This window comes from Lontra canadensis, unplaced genomic scaffold, assembly GCF_010015895.1.
Source record: "Lontra canadensis isolate GAN:19392208 unplaced genomic scaffold, GSC_riverotter_1.0 scaffold103, whole genome shotgun sequence".
NCBI lineage: Eukaryota > Metazoa > Chordata > Mammalia > Carnivora > Mustelidae > Lontra > Lontra canadensis.
Window position 1 is genome coordinate 695888 of NW_022631097.1, and position 14028 is coordinate 709915.

The following is a 14028-nucleotide window of genomic DNA, read 5'->3' on the forward strand; positions in this document are numbered from 1 at the left end:
CCATTACTATAATATTAATGAGATGAACTCATTTTAAAAATTAGAAATTAAGAAAGGTAGAAAGAAAAAATCACCCACACTTCTACCACCTAAATATAACCAGCATTAACGGTGTTAGAATGTTTTCCTCTATTCCTTTTTTTTTCTTTTTCTTAAAATGACACAAGCTGAGAATGACTAGTTGCCACCTTAGTCCAGGCCGGCAAACCCAGGAAAACCATAAAAAAAATCAAAGAAGTCAACCAATAATATTATAGTTACTGTGTGATATGAGATAAATTAACAGGATATAAGCATAGTTGTTCCACAAATGTATAATTTAAAAAAATATCTTTTCAGTGATGATATCTCCAAACCATCTTTGAGACATGCCTCAGTAAATGATTATAGTAAATGGTGGAATGAATAACCTTTCACTTCATTTCCTCCAGTCTGCTACACCTACCATGGGAAATACGGACTTCTGGAAAACACTCCGATATTTAAATCTATTGTACCCTTCTCAAGGCTTACGGAGCATTCTCCTTATATCGGATGGACACCTCCAGAATGAGAGTCTGACATTGCAGCTTGTGAAAAGAAATGTCCAGCACACGAGGCTGTTCTCCTGCGGTATCGGGTAAGTGCAGGAGATCTAGTCACACAGTGAGCACTGTGGGGGGGAAAGGCAGCCTGTGGGTAGGTTTTCTCTGTTGGCCTGCACGTGATTTTTAGTTTTGAAGTTGCTAACAGTATATGGAAGCAGTTTAGCATAGAGTTGCAGAGCTCTGGGCAAGTTGTTTAACTTCTTATCTGTAAAATGAAGATGATAATGAAAATGTCATAGGTTTAATAGGTTTGCTCTGAGAATTTAATGAGCTCATATATAAAAAGTAGTGAAGTCCCAGCCCTACAGTGGGGTGAGAAAAATGTGGTCTAAGGAAGACCCACACGCCGGCATTGCTTGGGGGGATAAAAAAGTACTTAAGAACACCTGGCAAGCACCAAGTCAATGTTAGTTTTGTTTTGTATAAAAATCCAGATTTCCAACCTATCCTGAGAAGCCTGAAGACCTGGCAATGCCAGGCGCACACCCTCCCCTGGCAGTTCCTGACCAGGGCTGAGGGCCACTGCTTTGGGCAAGCCCCCAACCAGACTCTTTGCTCCTTCACACCTTTCTGGTGGCTGGGCACATCTGCATTTACTAACCCTGTGATGGAAATAGGATCTTTCTCTTGGGAGGCTAGGCCCCCATGATTGTTGGAATGAACCCCCTTCCCAGTTATAGTTAGCTTTTTTTGGATTGAACCAAGGCATTTGGTGTAAACATAAGGAAAGCACCAAACAGAAGGGGCCAGACTGATGTTTGCAAAGAGCATGACTGCACCCTCATCTCCCTGGATTTTCCCCCACATAGTCACCAGTCTGGCAAGTGATAACCAGGCCTCCCTATTCTGAGGCAGTGCATGGAGTAGGACCACCCCTCAACATGGGGGTAGGAGTGGAGGTGGGAGTGGTGGCTGTTGGTGTTTCCTGGGGCCACTGTGCTGTCCTAGGATGGAGTCCTCCTCAGGCCTCAGCTATGAACTATAGGAGCTGGGACCCTCCACACCCCTTGAGGGCCCTCCCTGCTGTACCCAAGCCAAACGTGCCTGCCCAGAGGGTTCTTTCCCTCTTTCTGCCCCTCCTCAGTCACAGCTCCTAGTATTTTTCTCTAATCTGAGGACGACAGACCAACCAGGAAACTTATCCACCCCACAGTGGACTCCCCAGGAATTGCTCCTAAATAGGCTTTACCTGATTAATTTGTGGACATGGGGTGGCTGGCCCTACCCTGCTGCAGGGACATGTCCCCCTCCCTGCCTGAGTCAGTGCCCTGTTCTATCTTCCCGGACACAGCAACACCCCCCTTTCTCCCCTGACCAGGTATCAGAGGCTATGCCAGGGTTATGTCTCAGAGCTCATTGCAGAAGATACTGGACCCTGTTGATTCCTTCTTTGCTGAGAGCTAGTCATGAGACAGACATTCCTTGGTGCTGGACCACAGTGCTATGTATAGGGAGATAGGCAGCAAGTAATCCAATAAGCTGAAAGGGGAGATGGGTTTTCCTAAGTGCCACGAAGGAAATAAGGAGGGGCTGCTGTGATGGGGAAAATGGGCATGAACCTTTTTGGGAAATGACGTGTGCTTTGACACAACCCAGCCTGAGAGAGCTGGAATTTTTACTGATTTTCTTTCAGGTTTTAGGATCTTTGTAAATGTTTCTGCCTCATTTTATACATGCTCATTTGTATTCACAAACTCTAGCAATATGTGAGTTGTCCAATAGAGACTCTTCATCTTGCATGTTGTCACAAACTGTCCTCTGAGCTCCACACAGCAGGAGCAAAAAAAGATTCCAAGAAGCCTCAGTAGCCGATGAATTCGATAAAATACAAATAAACTATAGCTTAGGGGAATTATCTAATTGGTGTTGTAATCACCACCAATTTTGAAGACTAAAGACAAATCCAATCAATAGGCTAAGAAATATTTCAGAAATAATTTTCTTAAGCTCTTTTCCTGAAAACTAATTGTGTCTTTACTATTTCAGGAGGAACCTCCCTAAGGCTAATAGTTTTAGAATTATTATTGAGAGAAATTCAATAGGACGCTGCCATTGAAGTAGCAAAGCTTATCTTTGCTAGAAAGAGACTTCTTTATCCCTTTTGCTATCTAGATACACATCATATTTTAAGATGTAGACTTTATTAACGCTTCCAGTTCTTGGCCTTTGAGATCAAATTTAGGTAACTGACACTTATTGAAAGGAGGTTGATGTTTTTGTCAGTATTCCGATAACTTTTTGAAGGTTTTTCGGAATCATCTACTCCCTTCTTTGGTAAACCAGGAGTCAAGAATTTCTGCTCTTTTTTTTCTTTTCTATTGTGAAAAAGAAATAAGTTCTCTGATATGTGGGAGCTTAAGTTACCCAAACCTTCAGATGTTCCTACTGTCCATCCTGAGTTTTATCTCTTTAACCTCAACTACAGAGACTAATTCTTCTGCATGCAATATCTCTTCTACTGAGTTTCGAGCTATGTCAACATTGTTAACTACATGAAATTCAAAATATGTCTAAAATTTCTTGAAAATTAAAACATGTAACATGTGATCAGTTCTACAGCAAATCGCCATATCTTAAGGACTTTGTCCCAGTACGGTGCTGGAGTATTTGAGTATTTTAACAAAAAATCCAAACATAGTTGGAAAAAACAGGTACGTTTTTCAAACATCTTATTTCTAGTTTTATGCTTAAACATATGGAAATATTATCGTCTTGCAAATCTAGTGACAGTAACTTCTGTGTTTTCATTCGTGGAAAGGGGACTTAGGAAAATGACAAAGTTACTGAAAGCAATTACTTAGTTAATGTCCATCTGACACCTAGCAGGAATGCATTCTCCTTATTTGGCTCACTCTCCTAGCTAATAGCTTGATTTCTTCTTTATAAAGTGTCATGGAGGTGTTTTTATCAAAAGTGACTTAAATATTATACATGTTTTGCTAGAGTTAATATGCTATTTTGGCAAAATATACATAAACTTCACCATTTTAGCCATTCATAAGTGGCATTCAGTGACATTAAGGTACACCAGGGGTGCCTGGGTGGCTCAGTCAGTTTGGTGTCTGCCTTTGGCTGGGATCCCAGGGTCCTGGGATCGAACCCTGCATTGGGCTCCCTGCTTGGCAGGGAGTCTGCTTCTCTCTCTCCCTCTGCTCCTACCTCCTACTTGTGCTCTCTCTCCCACTCTCTCTCCCTGTCTCAAGTAAATGAATAAAATCTTTAAAAATAATAATACATAAAGGCACATTCACAATGTTGTACAGCCGTCACCACCATCCATCTCCAGAACTTTTCATCATCCCAAACAGAAACTCTACTCATTAAACCACTCCCCATTCCACTCTCCCCCAGTCCCTGGTAACTACCATTCTACTTTCTGTCTCTATGAATTTGACTACTTTAGATACTTCATGAAAGCAGAATCATATAATATGTGTCCTTTTGTGCCTGTCTTGTTTCATTTGGTATAATGTTTTCAAGATCTATCCATGTTGTGGCATGTGTCAGAATTTTCTTTCTCTTTAAAGGCTGAATAATATTTCATTGTGTTCACATTCCACATTTTGTTTATCCATTTGTTTGTTGATAGATATTTGGGTTGTTTCTACCTTTTAGTGGTTGTGAATTATGCTGCTTTGAGTATTGCCATATAAGCAAGTGTTCAGGTCTGATTTCAGTTATTTTAGGTATATAACAGAAGTTAAATTTCTGCACCATATGGTAATTCTGTGTTTTGTTTTTTAGAAATTGTTATACTGTTGCTCACAGTGGCTGCACCATTTTACATTCCCCTGAGCAATGTACTAGGGTTCCAGTTTTTCTACATAATTGATAGCACTTGTTTTCTGGTTTTGGTTTTTGTTTTAGAATAACCATCCTGGGGTGTGACATTGTATCCCATTGGGGTTTGGAGTTGCATTTTCCTAATGACTAGTAATATTGACTATCTTTTCATTTGTTCAATGGCCATATTTTCTTTGGAGAAATGTCTATTCAAGTCCTTTGTAGGATTAATTTTTATAACTAGCAACTACTCCTTGCCAGAGTTGTATATTAGTAATTAACTAATGGAATAATTTGGGAATGTCTTACGTATTTAAATTATGTGTTAATGCTATTATTAAGAATTCTATTGAAAATCTTTTTGAAAATGTACCCTGAGCAGGAAGGAGAAAAACAAAACCAAAGTAGTACAAATCCTGAAAGAGAGAATATAAAATTATTTTAAGTGTTAAGTAACTATTTTCTGGATGTAACATTGAAAGAGAAATAATTCATCTTTTATAAATAGATAGAAGACCAAATGGCTAGGTTACATTCTCCAAGTTGTCACTCTGTCTCCATCAAATGGCAGCAGCTAAGTACAGATGCGCCTGAGCCTCTGCAGGCTCCAGCCCAGGTGCAGTCCTTGTTCCACAATGAGCGACTCCTTGTCTATGGATTTATTCCTCATTGTACACAGGTAAGGAAGCACACAGCTCATTCTACTATGGGAAGAGCAATGTATGTTGCCAACAATTTTCTTTTTCTTTTCTTCCGTCTCCCTCCTTGTATCATAACATGCTGGCAAATTTTCTCCTTCTGGAAACCGAATGGGTAGTTAACTAGGGATACTGGGGAACATTTTAATTTCCATTAAAAGGAGAGAGAAAATCATGGTGAAACTAAGACTCTACAGAATGAAAAATTAATAAGGGATTCCACCCTCCTCCCCCATTTCAGGCAGCTCTATGTGCATTGATTCAAGAGAAAGAATTTTCTACAATAGTATCAACTAGTGAACTTCAGAAGACAACTGGAACTGTAAGATTGAAAACTTTAACTATGAACTCACTCTTTGAAAGTTGTAATAAACTTATATTTTCATACCTTTGTTGTTCTTGTTTTTCTATTTTGACCCTTCAGTGCACAGTATTTTATGGGGAACCATTGTCTGTACAAATGAGGACGCTTTCCTTCAGTTTCTGATGCAGCAGTTCTTTTTCTGGGGTTCTTGAGTCTAGGTGTATCCATATGGGCATCAGTGGATATGACTAACTGCAATTAAATTTGGTATTTTATACAGGAACACTTTTAAAGGAGGTTCTTGAAGTTGTTCATGACATGATAAAAATTAAGTACCACAGATCAACCTGTGTTATTTTGAAATATGAAGTGTAACAGTACTGGACTGAGAGTAAACATATATTGAGAATGTGTTTGTTTTTTCTACTTTCAGATTAAAAGCAAATGAATTATCACCAGAAAGTTTGTAGTATTTGCATTAGTACTTAATCTATTAGAGTCAGACCTGGAAAATGCCTAACCTATATATACTATATATATGTAGCTTTATTCATAGGAGTGTTTATTTGCCTCGCCAGGTAAACTACTTCCAAGACATTGCAGATATTTTGTCTTTTTTAAAAAATAAAATATAGCTTACTTTTTGGCCCTGAATCAATTATTATAACTTACTGTTTGCCTGTGATATATGTATAGAACTTAAGGGAATCTCCCTATTGTTTTAAAAAATTGAATCTAAGGGGGTAATTAATAATTAAAAAGGTTTTACCTGGAAAGAGGTCACTTTCCATAAAATTGAAGTTTTTATAGTTGTACTTACTCTGTGAATTATGACCTTATTGATAACAAAATTACAAGAGTTGGAATTATCATTGTAAGCAGACATTGCTATTAAAGTCAGCTGTGTTTCTTAGTTATTGGAAAGGAAGGGGGCAGTCCTTCACCTTGCACTTCCCAGGGCACATTTTGCCACTCCTGCCCTTCAGGGTGGAGGTCACATTCACAGTTAGGCATCACAGCACTAAGTGGACTTCTTCCTACAGTAGAAGAACAGTTTAAAATTTTAGAAATAAATTGAATTAGCAAAATGCCCTTTTATAGAAAAGACAAAACTATAGGCATAGAAAACAGATGAGTGGGTGTCAGGGTCTTGAGGTGACATCAAGGACCATGAGGAGTGCCCTTCACTTTTGAAATTGAAGGAACTATTCTGTATCTTTATTTCAGTGGTAGTCACAAAACCATATACATTTGTTACAACTCATCAAACTGTACACTTAAAAGGGGTGAATTTTATTGTATGTACTATTATACCTCAATTTTAAAAGTGGTTTTCTAAGTTAAGACTTTAATGAGAAGCCGTCTGAATCTTTTTTTCCCCTTTGCTGCTTCAACACAGATGATCCACAAGCTGACAGCACGAGCTCTGATCCGAGATTATGAAGACGGCATTCTCCACGAAAATGAAACGAACCATGAGGTTTGCTCTTTTCATTGTTCTCCATTGTTCTCCATTGATCTATCCATGGAACTGTAAAGTGAGGATAGCTGAATGGAGAGACATGTGGTATGGGGGCACTCATCATTGTATCTGTATTTTCTGCACCTTGGGTGCAGGGCACTCAGTAAATGTTTGTTGAATGAATTAATGAAAGAATGGATGTCATTGGTTTCCTAAGAATTCTCTGGTCATTTTCCTCATCAGGAGGAGGCCAGAGGAGGGCTCAGAGAATGTTTGCTGAGCTCCTTTCATAAATATCACCTAAGATCTCATATACTGTAGGCGTTGGTATTCTCATCTTAGTGATGAAGCAGCCCAGGTGCAAGACAGGTAGGTGACCAGCCTAAAGACACACAGTGGAGCCAAAGCCCACTCTGTGCCTTCTTCACTGACCTGATGAGGCCCCTAGGAGAGGATCCCACTCAGCCAGCCCACCTGATGACCTGGTCCCTTGGTAGCTGTGAACTTAAATGAGCTTAGGAGAAGTGGTGCTCAAAGCCCTCCCAAAAAGAAGGAACCAGAGGGCCTCCCCTGGCTGTTAGTGCAGTCATGGCAGGTAATAGATGGCCTTGTGTTTTCACTGTACTCCCTTGCTGCCCTTCGATTAGTAGCCTTGTGTTCTGTTTTACTTAAGACCTTTTTGGGTTTGGTTTTGTTTTTTAGATTTTATTTATTTATTTGAGGAAGAGAGAGAGAGAGAGAGATCACGAAAAGGGGGAAGGGTAGAGGGAGAAGCAGACACCAGGCCAAGCAGGGAGCCTGATGTGGGACTCAATCCCAGGACCCTGGATCCATGACCTGGGCTGAAGCCAAGAATCTTAACCAATTGAGGCACCCTGGTGCCCTCCTGAAGGCCTTTTTATCTGTGTGGGCAACTGACCAGCCCTTCCACCAAATAGTCTTGAAAAAGTCACTCCACATCTCCACACCTTGGATTCCCCATCTTTAAAATGGGAGGAAGAGACTGTAAAAAAATGCAGAAACCCCCCACACTTGAGAGTGAGAGTTCTTTGTAATCATAAAGAACTATATAAATATGAATTATTTTTCTATGACTTAACCAGTCACTTGATCCTATTTTTCAGAGAATGTTAAGTCATCTACTCTAGACATTTAGACAGGGCCATTGACTCAATTTAATTTGAAATACTAATTATAAAATGGTTTATTTTGTAGAAAAATACATTTGTTGGTTATTTAATACTTGCTTTATTGGTCATACATAGCTAAACAGTGAAAAATAAAATAAGACATGACTTCATTTGATTCTGTTTTAGATGAAGAAGCAAATCTTAAAATCTCTGATTATTAAACTCAGTAAAGAAAACTGTCTCATAACGCAGTTTACAAGCTTTGTTGCAGTTGAGAAGAGGGTATGTATTGTTAATTCGTGGTTATTTCATTTGTATTTACATATTAAGAAAATTACTCTTGCTCTGACTGTTACTGACAATATCCACATTCATGGCTTATGAAGAGCAGGGAGGGGAGAGGCAGGGAGGACCATGAAACCAGAGCCTCACATTCATGAAGGGCTCATTATAATCTCTCTAAATGAGTCACATATGTTATGTTTTTGATGTTATAAGTTATTACTTAGTTATATGTGTATTTATGAGATACACTATAATTTTACTACATTTGGGCATTTCTCATCTTTATTAACGCAAGACCCTCAAAAAACAAAGAGCTTGAGCTTCCCTCATCCTCTGTGAGGCCTTTTCTTTTTCGTAAGTTTAAGAGGAAAAGAGGAAAAGACCACAGAAGGCACTTACCACAGCTCCCACACCCAGCTCAATAAAGAGGAAAGCCACTCAACTGAGCATAATTTTCTTTTTAGACTCTTTCTCCCTCCCTTGTGGCCCAGAACAATCTAATCTGACACCAATACATATTTCAAACTAAGGATTCACCAGGCTTTAGAATGAATAGTAATCATTTAATTTGATAATGTCTGTTTTGTTTTTACCTAATTTTAATTCAATATAGGATGGTAAGGAGTTACCTTCTCCTAATATTCCTAATATTTGGGAACTTATTGCCAAAGAAGATGTTGATTTTCTACCATACATGAGCTGGCAGGAGGAGCAACCAGATACCAGTGCGGCACAGGTAAATGTTAATTACCAAATCAATTAATATTGTGTTTTCATATTTGTATGATTGTGAGGGGAGCCCTTTGCTTCAAATAGCACACTTATTGCTTGAATTTGCAGAAACTGTTGTCGCCCTCAAAATGGAAAATATTTGCACATTTATAAAAAAGCTGTCATATGACTGAGAGAGTCACCATACATAAATGTAGCTGTAAAATACCAAAGGGGAATAACTGTGATTTTACTTCATTCATAGACAAATAAGCTGTCATGCAAGAAACTAAAGTCACTTACTCTAAGTAATTAATAGTTCATCATGAAAGTAGTGAGAAAAGTCCTATCTGATCATCTAAATTCACCACTAATAATTCTTAAAGTTTGTAACGTGTTATATTGTGGCCTTTGTGACCAGAAATAGAATTGGAAAATGTGATTCCCATAGAAACTGAAAGGCATTTTCAAAACCAAAGGAACAAAACAGTGCTAATAAAACCCTTAGGTATCTGGCAGAATTAGCAGAATAAAATTGCCAAAATTAAGAAATTTAAAATCTAAGGAAAAATTTTGAGAGGAATTTTGGGAAAATGTAATATATGCAACATTTATTTCCTTTGATCCACTTTGAAGTTACTGTGTCAATTAAGAATATAAAAATACATTAGATATCCTTTGTTTACTTTGTTCAAAAATCATGATCTGAGATGATAAATAACAACACAGCAACAACCAAACAAAACCATAAATGTTTCCTCAAATCCTTCATTCAGAATTTTTGTTTTGTTTTATCTCACAGTTGTCTTTAAAGAAAGGAGAGAGAGATAATAACTTTTGAAAATCCTGTTTAAACTCTTTTTCTGAGTTCACTTCTCTAGGTCACACTAGAGAAAAGAGAAATTGTAGCCTCCACAGAACAGATGGGTAGTGGCAGGGCTGGGGAAATGACTGTGTCCCAACTGGCAGATAAAGAGGTAGGCAGCCTTTGGTGCACCTCCCCTGTTGTCACAAGTCCCTCCTCTTTTGGCTAAAGCAAATTCCAGGGGATCTAAAGAGCTGCACCTTTACTCTCCCTGCTCATTTTTTACTCTTCCCCTTTTGGGAGTCAGCCATTGAAGACTAGGACATTCCAAAATAACTCCTATATGGGGATAATTAAAAAATTATTGCCCATACCCAAGGAAAGGCTCAGAAAAGATGTAAGAGGACATTAAGTTTATACTTTAGGCTGATCCTTACCACAGAGACAGCCTGCAACAATTAAGAAAGGAAAAAGAATAACAAAAATACAACAAACACTAGGGAAGAGAGAGAATCTCATATCCAGATTTACCACATTTATTAGATTCAGACACTCGGTGTTCAAGGGAAAAAAATCACAAGGCATACAAAAAAAAAACAGGAAAGTATGACCCCCCCCAAAAAATGAAACAATGGAAACTGTCCCTGAAAAAGACAAAGTGGCAGATATATTAGACAAAGACTTTAACACTGTGATCTAAAAGGTGCTCAGAGAACTAGAGGAAGATGAGGAGAAAGTCAAGAAAATGATGAATGGATGAAATGGAAATATCAGTAAAGAGACAGAAGAGTTAAAAAGAAACCAAAAAGAAATTGTGGAGCTAAAAAGTACAATACTTGAAATGAAAAATTCACTAGAGGTATTCAAAGGCAGATTTGAGCAGGCAGAAGAAAGAAGCAATGAACTTGAACTTCTTCTGCTTCTTCATGACAGTATTATTATTAAAGTGTCAGTATTACCCAAAGCAATCTATAGATTCAATGTAATCTCTATCAAAAGCTCAGCAATGTTATTGCAGAAATAGAAAAATCAGGGCACCTGGGTGGCTCGGTCATTAAGCGTCCGCCTTCAGCCCAGGTCGTGGTCCCAGAGTTCTGGGATGGAGCCCCACATCGGGCTCCTTGCTCGGCAGGGAGCCTGCTTCTCCCTCTCCCATTCCCCCTGCTTGTGTTCCCTCTCTTGCTGTGTCTTTCTCTGTCAATTAAATAAATAAAATCTTTTTAAATCTTTTTTTTTAAGATTTTATTTATTTATTTGACAGAGAGAGATCACAAGTAGACAGAGAGGCAGGCAGAGAGAGAGAGGGAAGCAGGCTCCCTGCTGAGCAGAGAGCCCGATGCGGGACTAGATCCCAGGACCCTGAGATCACGACCTGAGCCAAAGGCAGTGGCTTAACCCACTGAGCCACCCAGGCGCCCAATAAATAAAATCTTAAAAAAAAAAAAAAAGAAAGAAAGAAATAGAAAAATCCATCGTGGAATTCATATGGAATCTCAAGGTACTCCAAAATAGCCAAAACAATCTTGAAAAAGAACAAAACTGGAGGGCTCACACTTACTAATTTCAAAATTTACTCCAATGATAAGTAATCAAAGCAGTGTGATACTCGTATAAAGACAGACTTTTATAAACCAATAGAATAGAATAGTGAATCCAGAAATAAACCTTAGTATATATGGTCAAGTGATTTTTGACAAACGTACCAAGATTATTCATTGGGGAAAGCATAAATGGTGCTGGAAATACTGGAGAGCCACATGCAAAAGAATGATGTTGTATCCTTACCTAATATCATATACAAAAATTAACTCAAAATGAATCTATGATCTATATATAAGGCCTAAAACAATGTAACTCCTAAAAGAAACATAGGACAAATCTTCACCCTTTGGGTTTAACAGTGATCTGTCAGGATGTGATACCAAAGGCACAAGTAACAAAAGAAAAAAGAACAGAGGAATCAGACTTCATGAAAATTTAGAAAAATTTTGTACATCAAAAGACACTATCCACAGAATAAAAAGATAACCCACAGAATGGAAGAAAATTTTTGACAGATATACCTGATAAGGGATTAATATCCAGAATGTATAGAACTCCTAAAACTCAACAACAACAAAGCAATCCAATTCAAAAATAGGGTAGGGGGTAGGCTCAATCAGTTGGGTGTCTGACTCTTGGTTTTGGCTCAGGTCACGATCTCATGTGTTGTGAGATCAAATCCTATGTCAGGCGCCATGCTCAGCAGGGAGTCCACTTGAAGATTCTTTCCCTCTGCCTCTTCCCCACTCTCTCTTTGTCTCTCTTAAATGAATAAATAAATCTTTAAAACATTTTTAAGGGACACCTGGGTGCCTCAGTGGGTTAAAGCCTCTGCCTTCGGCTCAGGTCATGATCTCAGGGTCCTGGGATCGAGCCCCCACATCAGGCTCTCTGATCAGCAGGGAGCCTGCTTCCTCCTCTCTCTCTGCCTGCCTCTCTGTCTACTTGTGATCTCTGTCTGTCAAATAAATAAATAAAATCTTCAAAAAAAAAAACATTTTTTAAAATAGGGCACAGGTCTTGAGTAGACATTTCTACAAAGAAGATATGTGAATGGTCAGTAAGCACATGAAAAGATGTTCAATAGCAATACTGGTCTTCCTCAAGAAGGAAGAAAATCTCAAATACACAACCTAAACTTACACCTAAAGGAGCTGGGAAAGGAACAGCAAACACAGCCTAAGTCCAAAAGAAAAAGGAAAATAATAAAGATTAGAGCAGAAATAAATGATATAGAAATTTTTAAAAACCCAAATCAACAAAACTAGGAGCTGGTTCTTTGAAAGAATTAACAACATTGACAAACCCCCAGCCAGACTTATCAAAAAGAAAAGAAAAAGGACCCAAATAAATAAAACCATGAATGAAAAAGACAGATCACAACCAACACCATAGAAATACAAACAATTATAAGAGAATATTATAAGCAATTATATACCAACATATAAGGCAATCTGGAAGAAATTAATAAATTTCCAGAAACATATAAACTACCAAATCTGAAACAGTAAGAAATAGAAAGTCTGAACAGACCCAAAACAAGCAAAGAAATGGAATTAGGAATCAAAAATCTCCCAACAAACAAGGGTCCGGGGTCAGATGGCTTCCCAGGGAAATTCTACCAAACATTTATTTTTTAAAAAGATTTTATTTATTTATTTATTTATTTATTTATTTATTTGAGGGAGACAGGAAGAGGGAGAGAGCAACAACCAGAAAGACTCTACCAAAAAATTGCTAGAGCTGATACAGGAATTGAGCAAAGTTGAAAGATATAAAATCAACACACAGAAGTCTGTTGCATTTCTATACACCAATAATGAAGTATCAGAAAGAGAAATCAAGGAATCAGTTCCATTTACAATTGCATCAAAAACCATAAGATACCGGGGTGCCTGGGTGGCTCAGTGGGTTAAAGCCTCTGCCTTCAGCACAGGTCATGATCCCAGGGTCCTGGGATTGAGCCCCGCATCCGGCTCTCTGCTCAGCAGGGAACCTGCTTCCCCCTCTCTCTCTGCCTGCCTCTCTGCCTACTTGTGATCTCTGTGTGTCAAATAAATAAATAAATCTTTAAAAAAACAAAAAACAAAAACAAAAAAAAAACATAAGATACCTGGGGAAAAAACCTAACCAAAGAGGTAGAAGATCTGTACTCTGAAAACTATAGAACACTAATGAGACAAATTGAGGAAAACACAAAGAAATGGAAAAAACATTCCATGTTCATGGGTTGGAAGAACAAATATTGTTAAAATGTCTATACTACCGGGGCACCTGGGTGGCTCAGTGGGTTAAAGCCTCTGCCTTCGGCTCAGGTCATGGGATTGGGATCGGGGGTCCTGGGATTGAGCCCCACATCGGGCTCTCTGCTCAGCAGGGAGCCTGCTTCCCCCCCTTCCCCGCTCTCTCTGCCTGCCTCTCTGCCTACTTGTGATTCTGTCAAATAAATAAATTAATTCTTTAAAAAAAAAAAATGTCTATGCTACCCAAAGCAATCTGCACATTCAACGCAATCCCTATCAAACTACCACCAACAGGAGGTGGATGGGGGGATGAGGTAACTGAGAGATGGGCATTAAGGAGGCCCCTTGATGTAGTGAACACTGGGTATTGTATGAAACTGATAAATCACTAAATTAGCTCTGAAACTGATAATACACTATATGTTAATTACATTGAATTAAAAGGGATGCCTGGGTGGCTCTGTCAGTTGAGCATCCG

At 38.6% G+C, this 14028-nt stretch overlaps 1 protein-coding gene across 7 annotated transcripts in view; it reads left to right on the top strand.

The window, feature by feature from the left end:
- PARP4 (poly(ADP-ribose) polymerase family member 4) overlaps positions 1–14028 on the top strand; it is a 133465-nt gene that overhangs the window by 86886 nt on the left and 32551 nt on the right. For all 7 annotated transcript variants that reach the window (XM_032838200.1, XM_032838204.1, XM_032838205.1 and 4 more), the window contains 7 exons: positions 432–619; positions 3139–3238; positions 4879–5049; positions 5310–5390; positions 6772–6852; positions 8151–8246; positions 8863–8985. In XM_032838200.1, coding sequence (XP_032694091.1) covers positions 432–619; positions 3139–3238; positions 4879–5049; positions 5310–5390; positions 6772–6852; positions 8151–8246; positions 8863–8985 — 840 coding nt within the window. The remainder of the gene's footprint in view (positions 1–431; positions 620–3138; positions 3239–4878; positions 5050–5309; positions 5391–6771; positions 6853–8150; positions 8247–8862; positions 8986–14028) is intronic.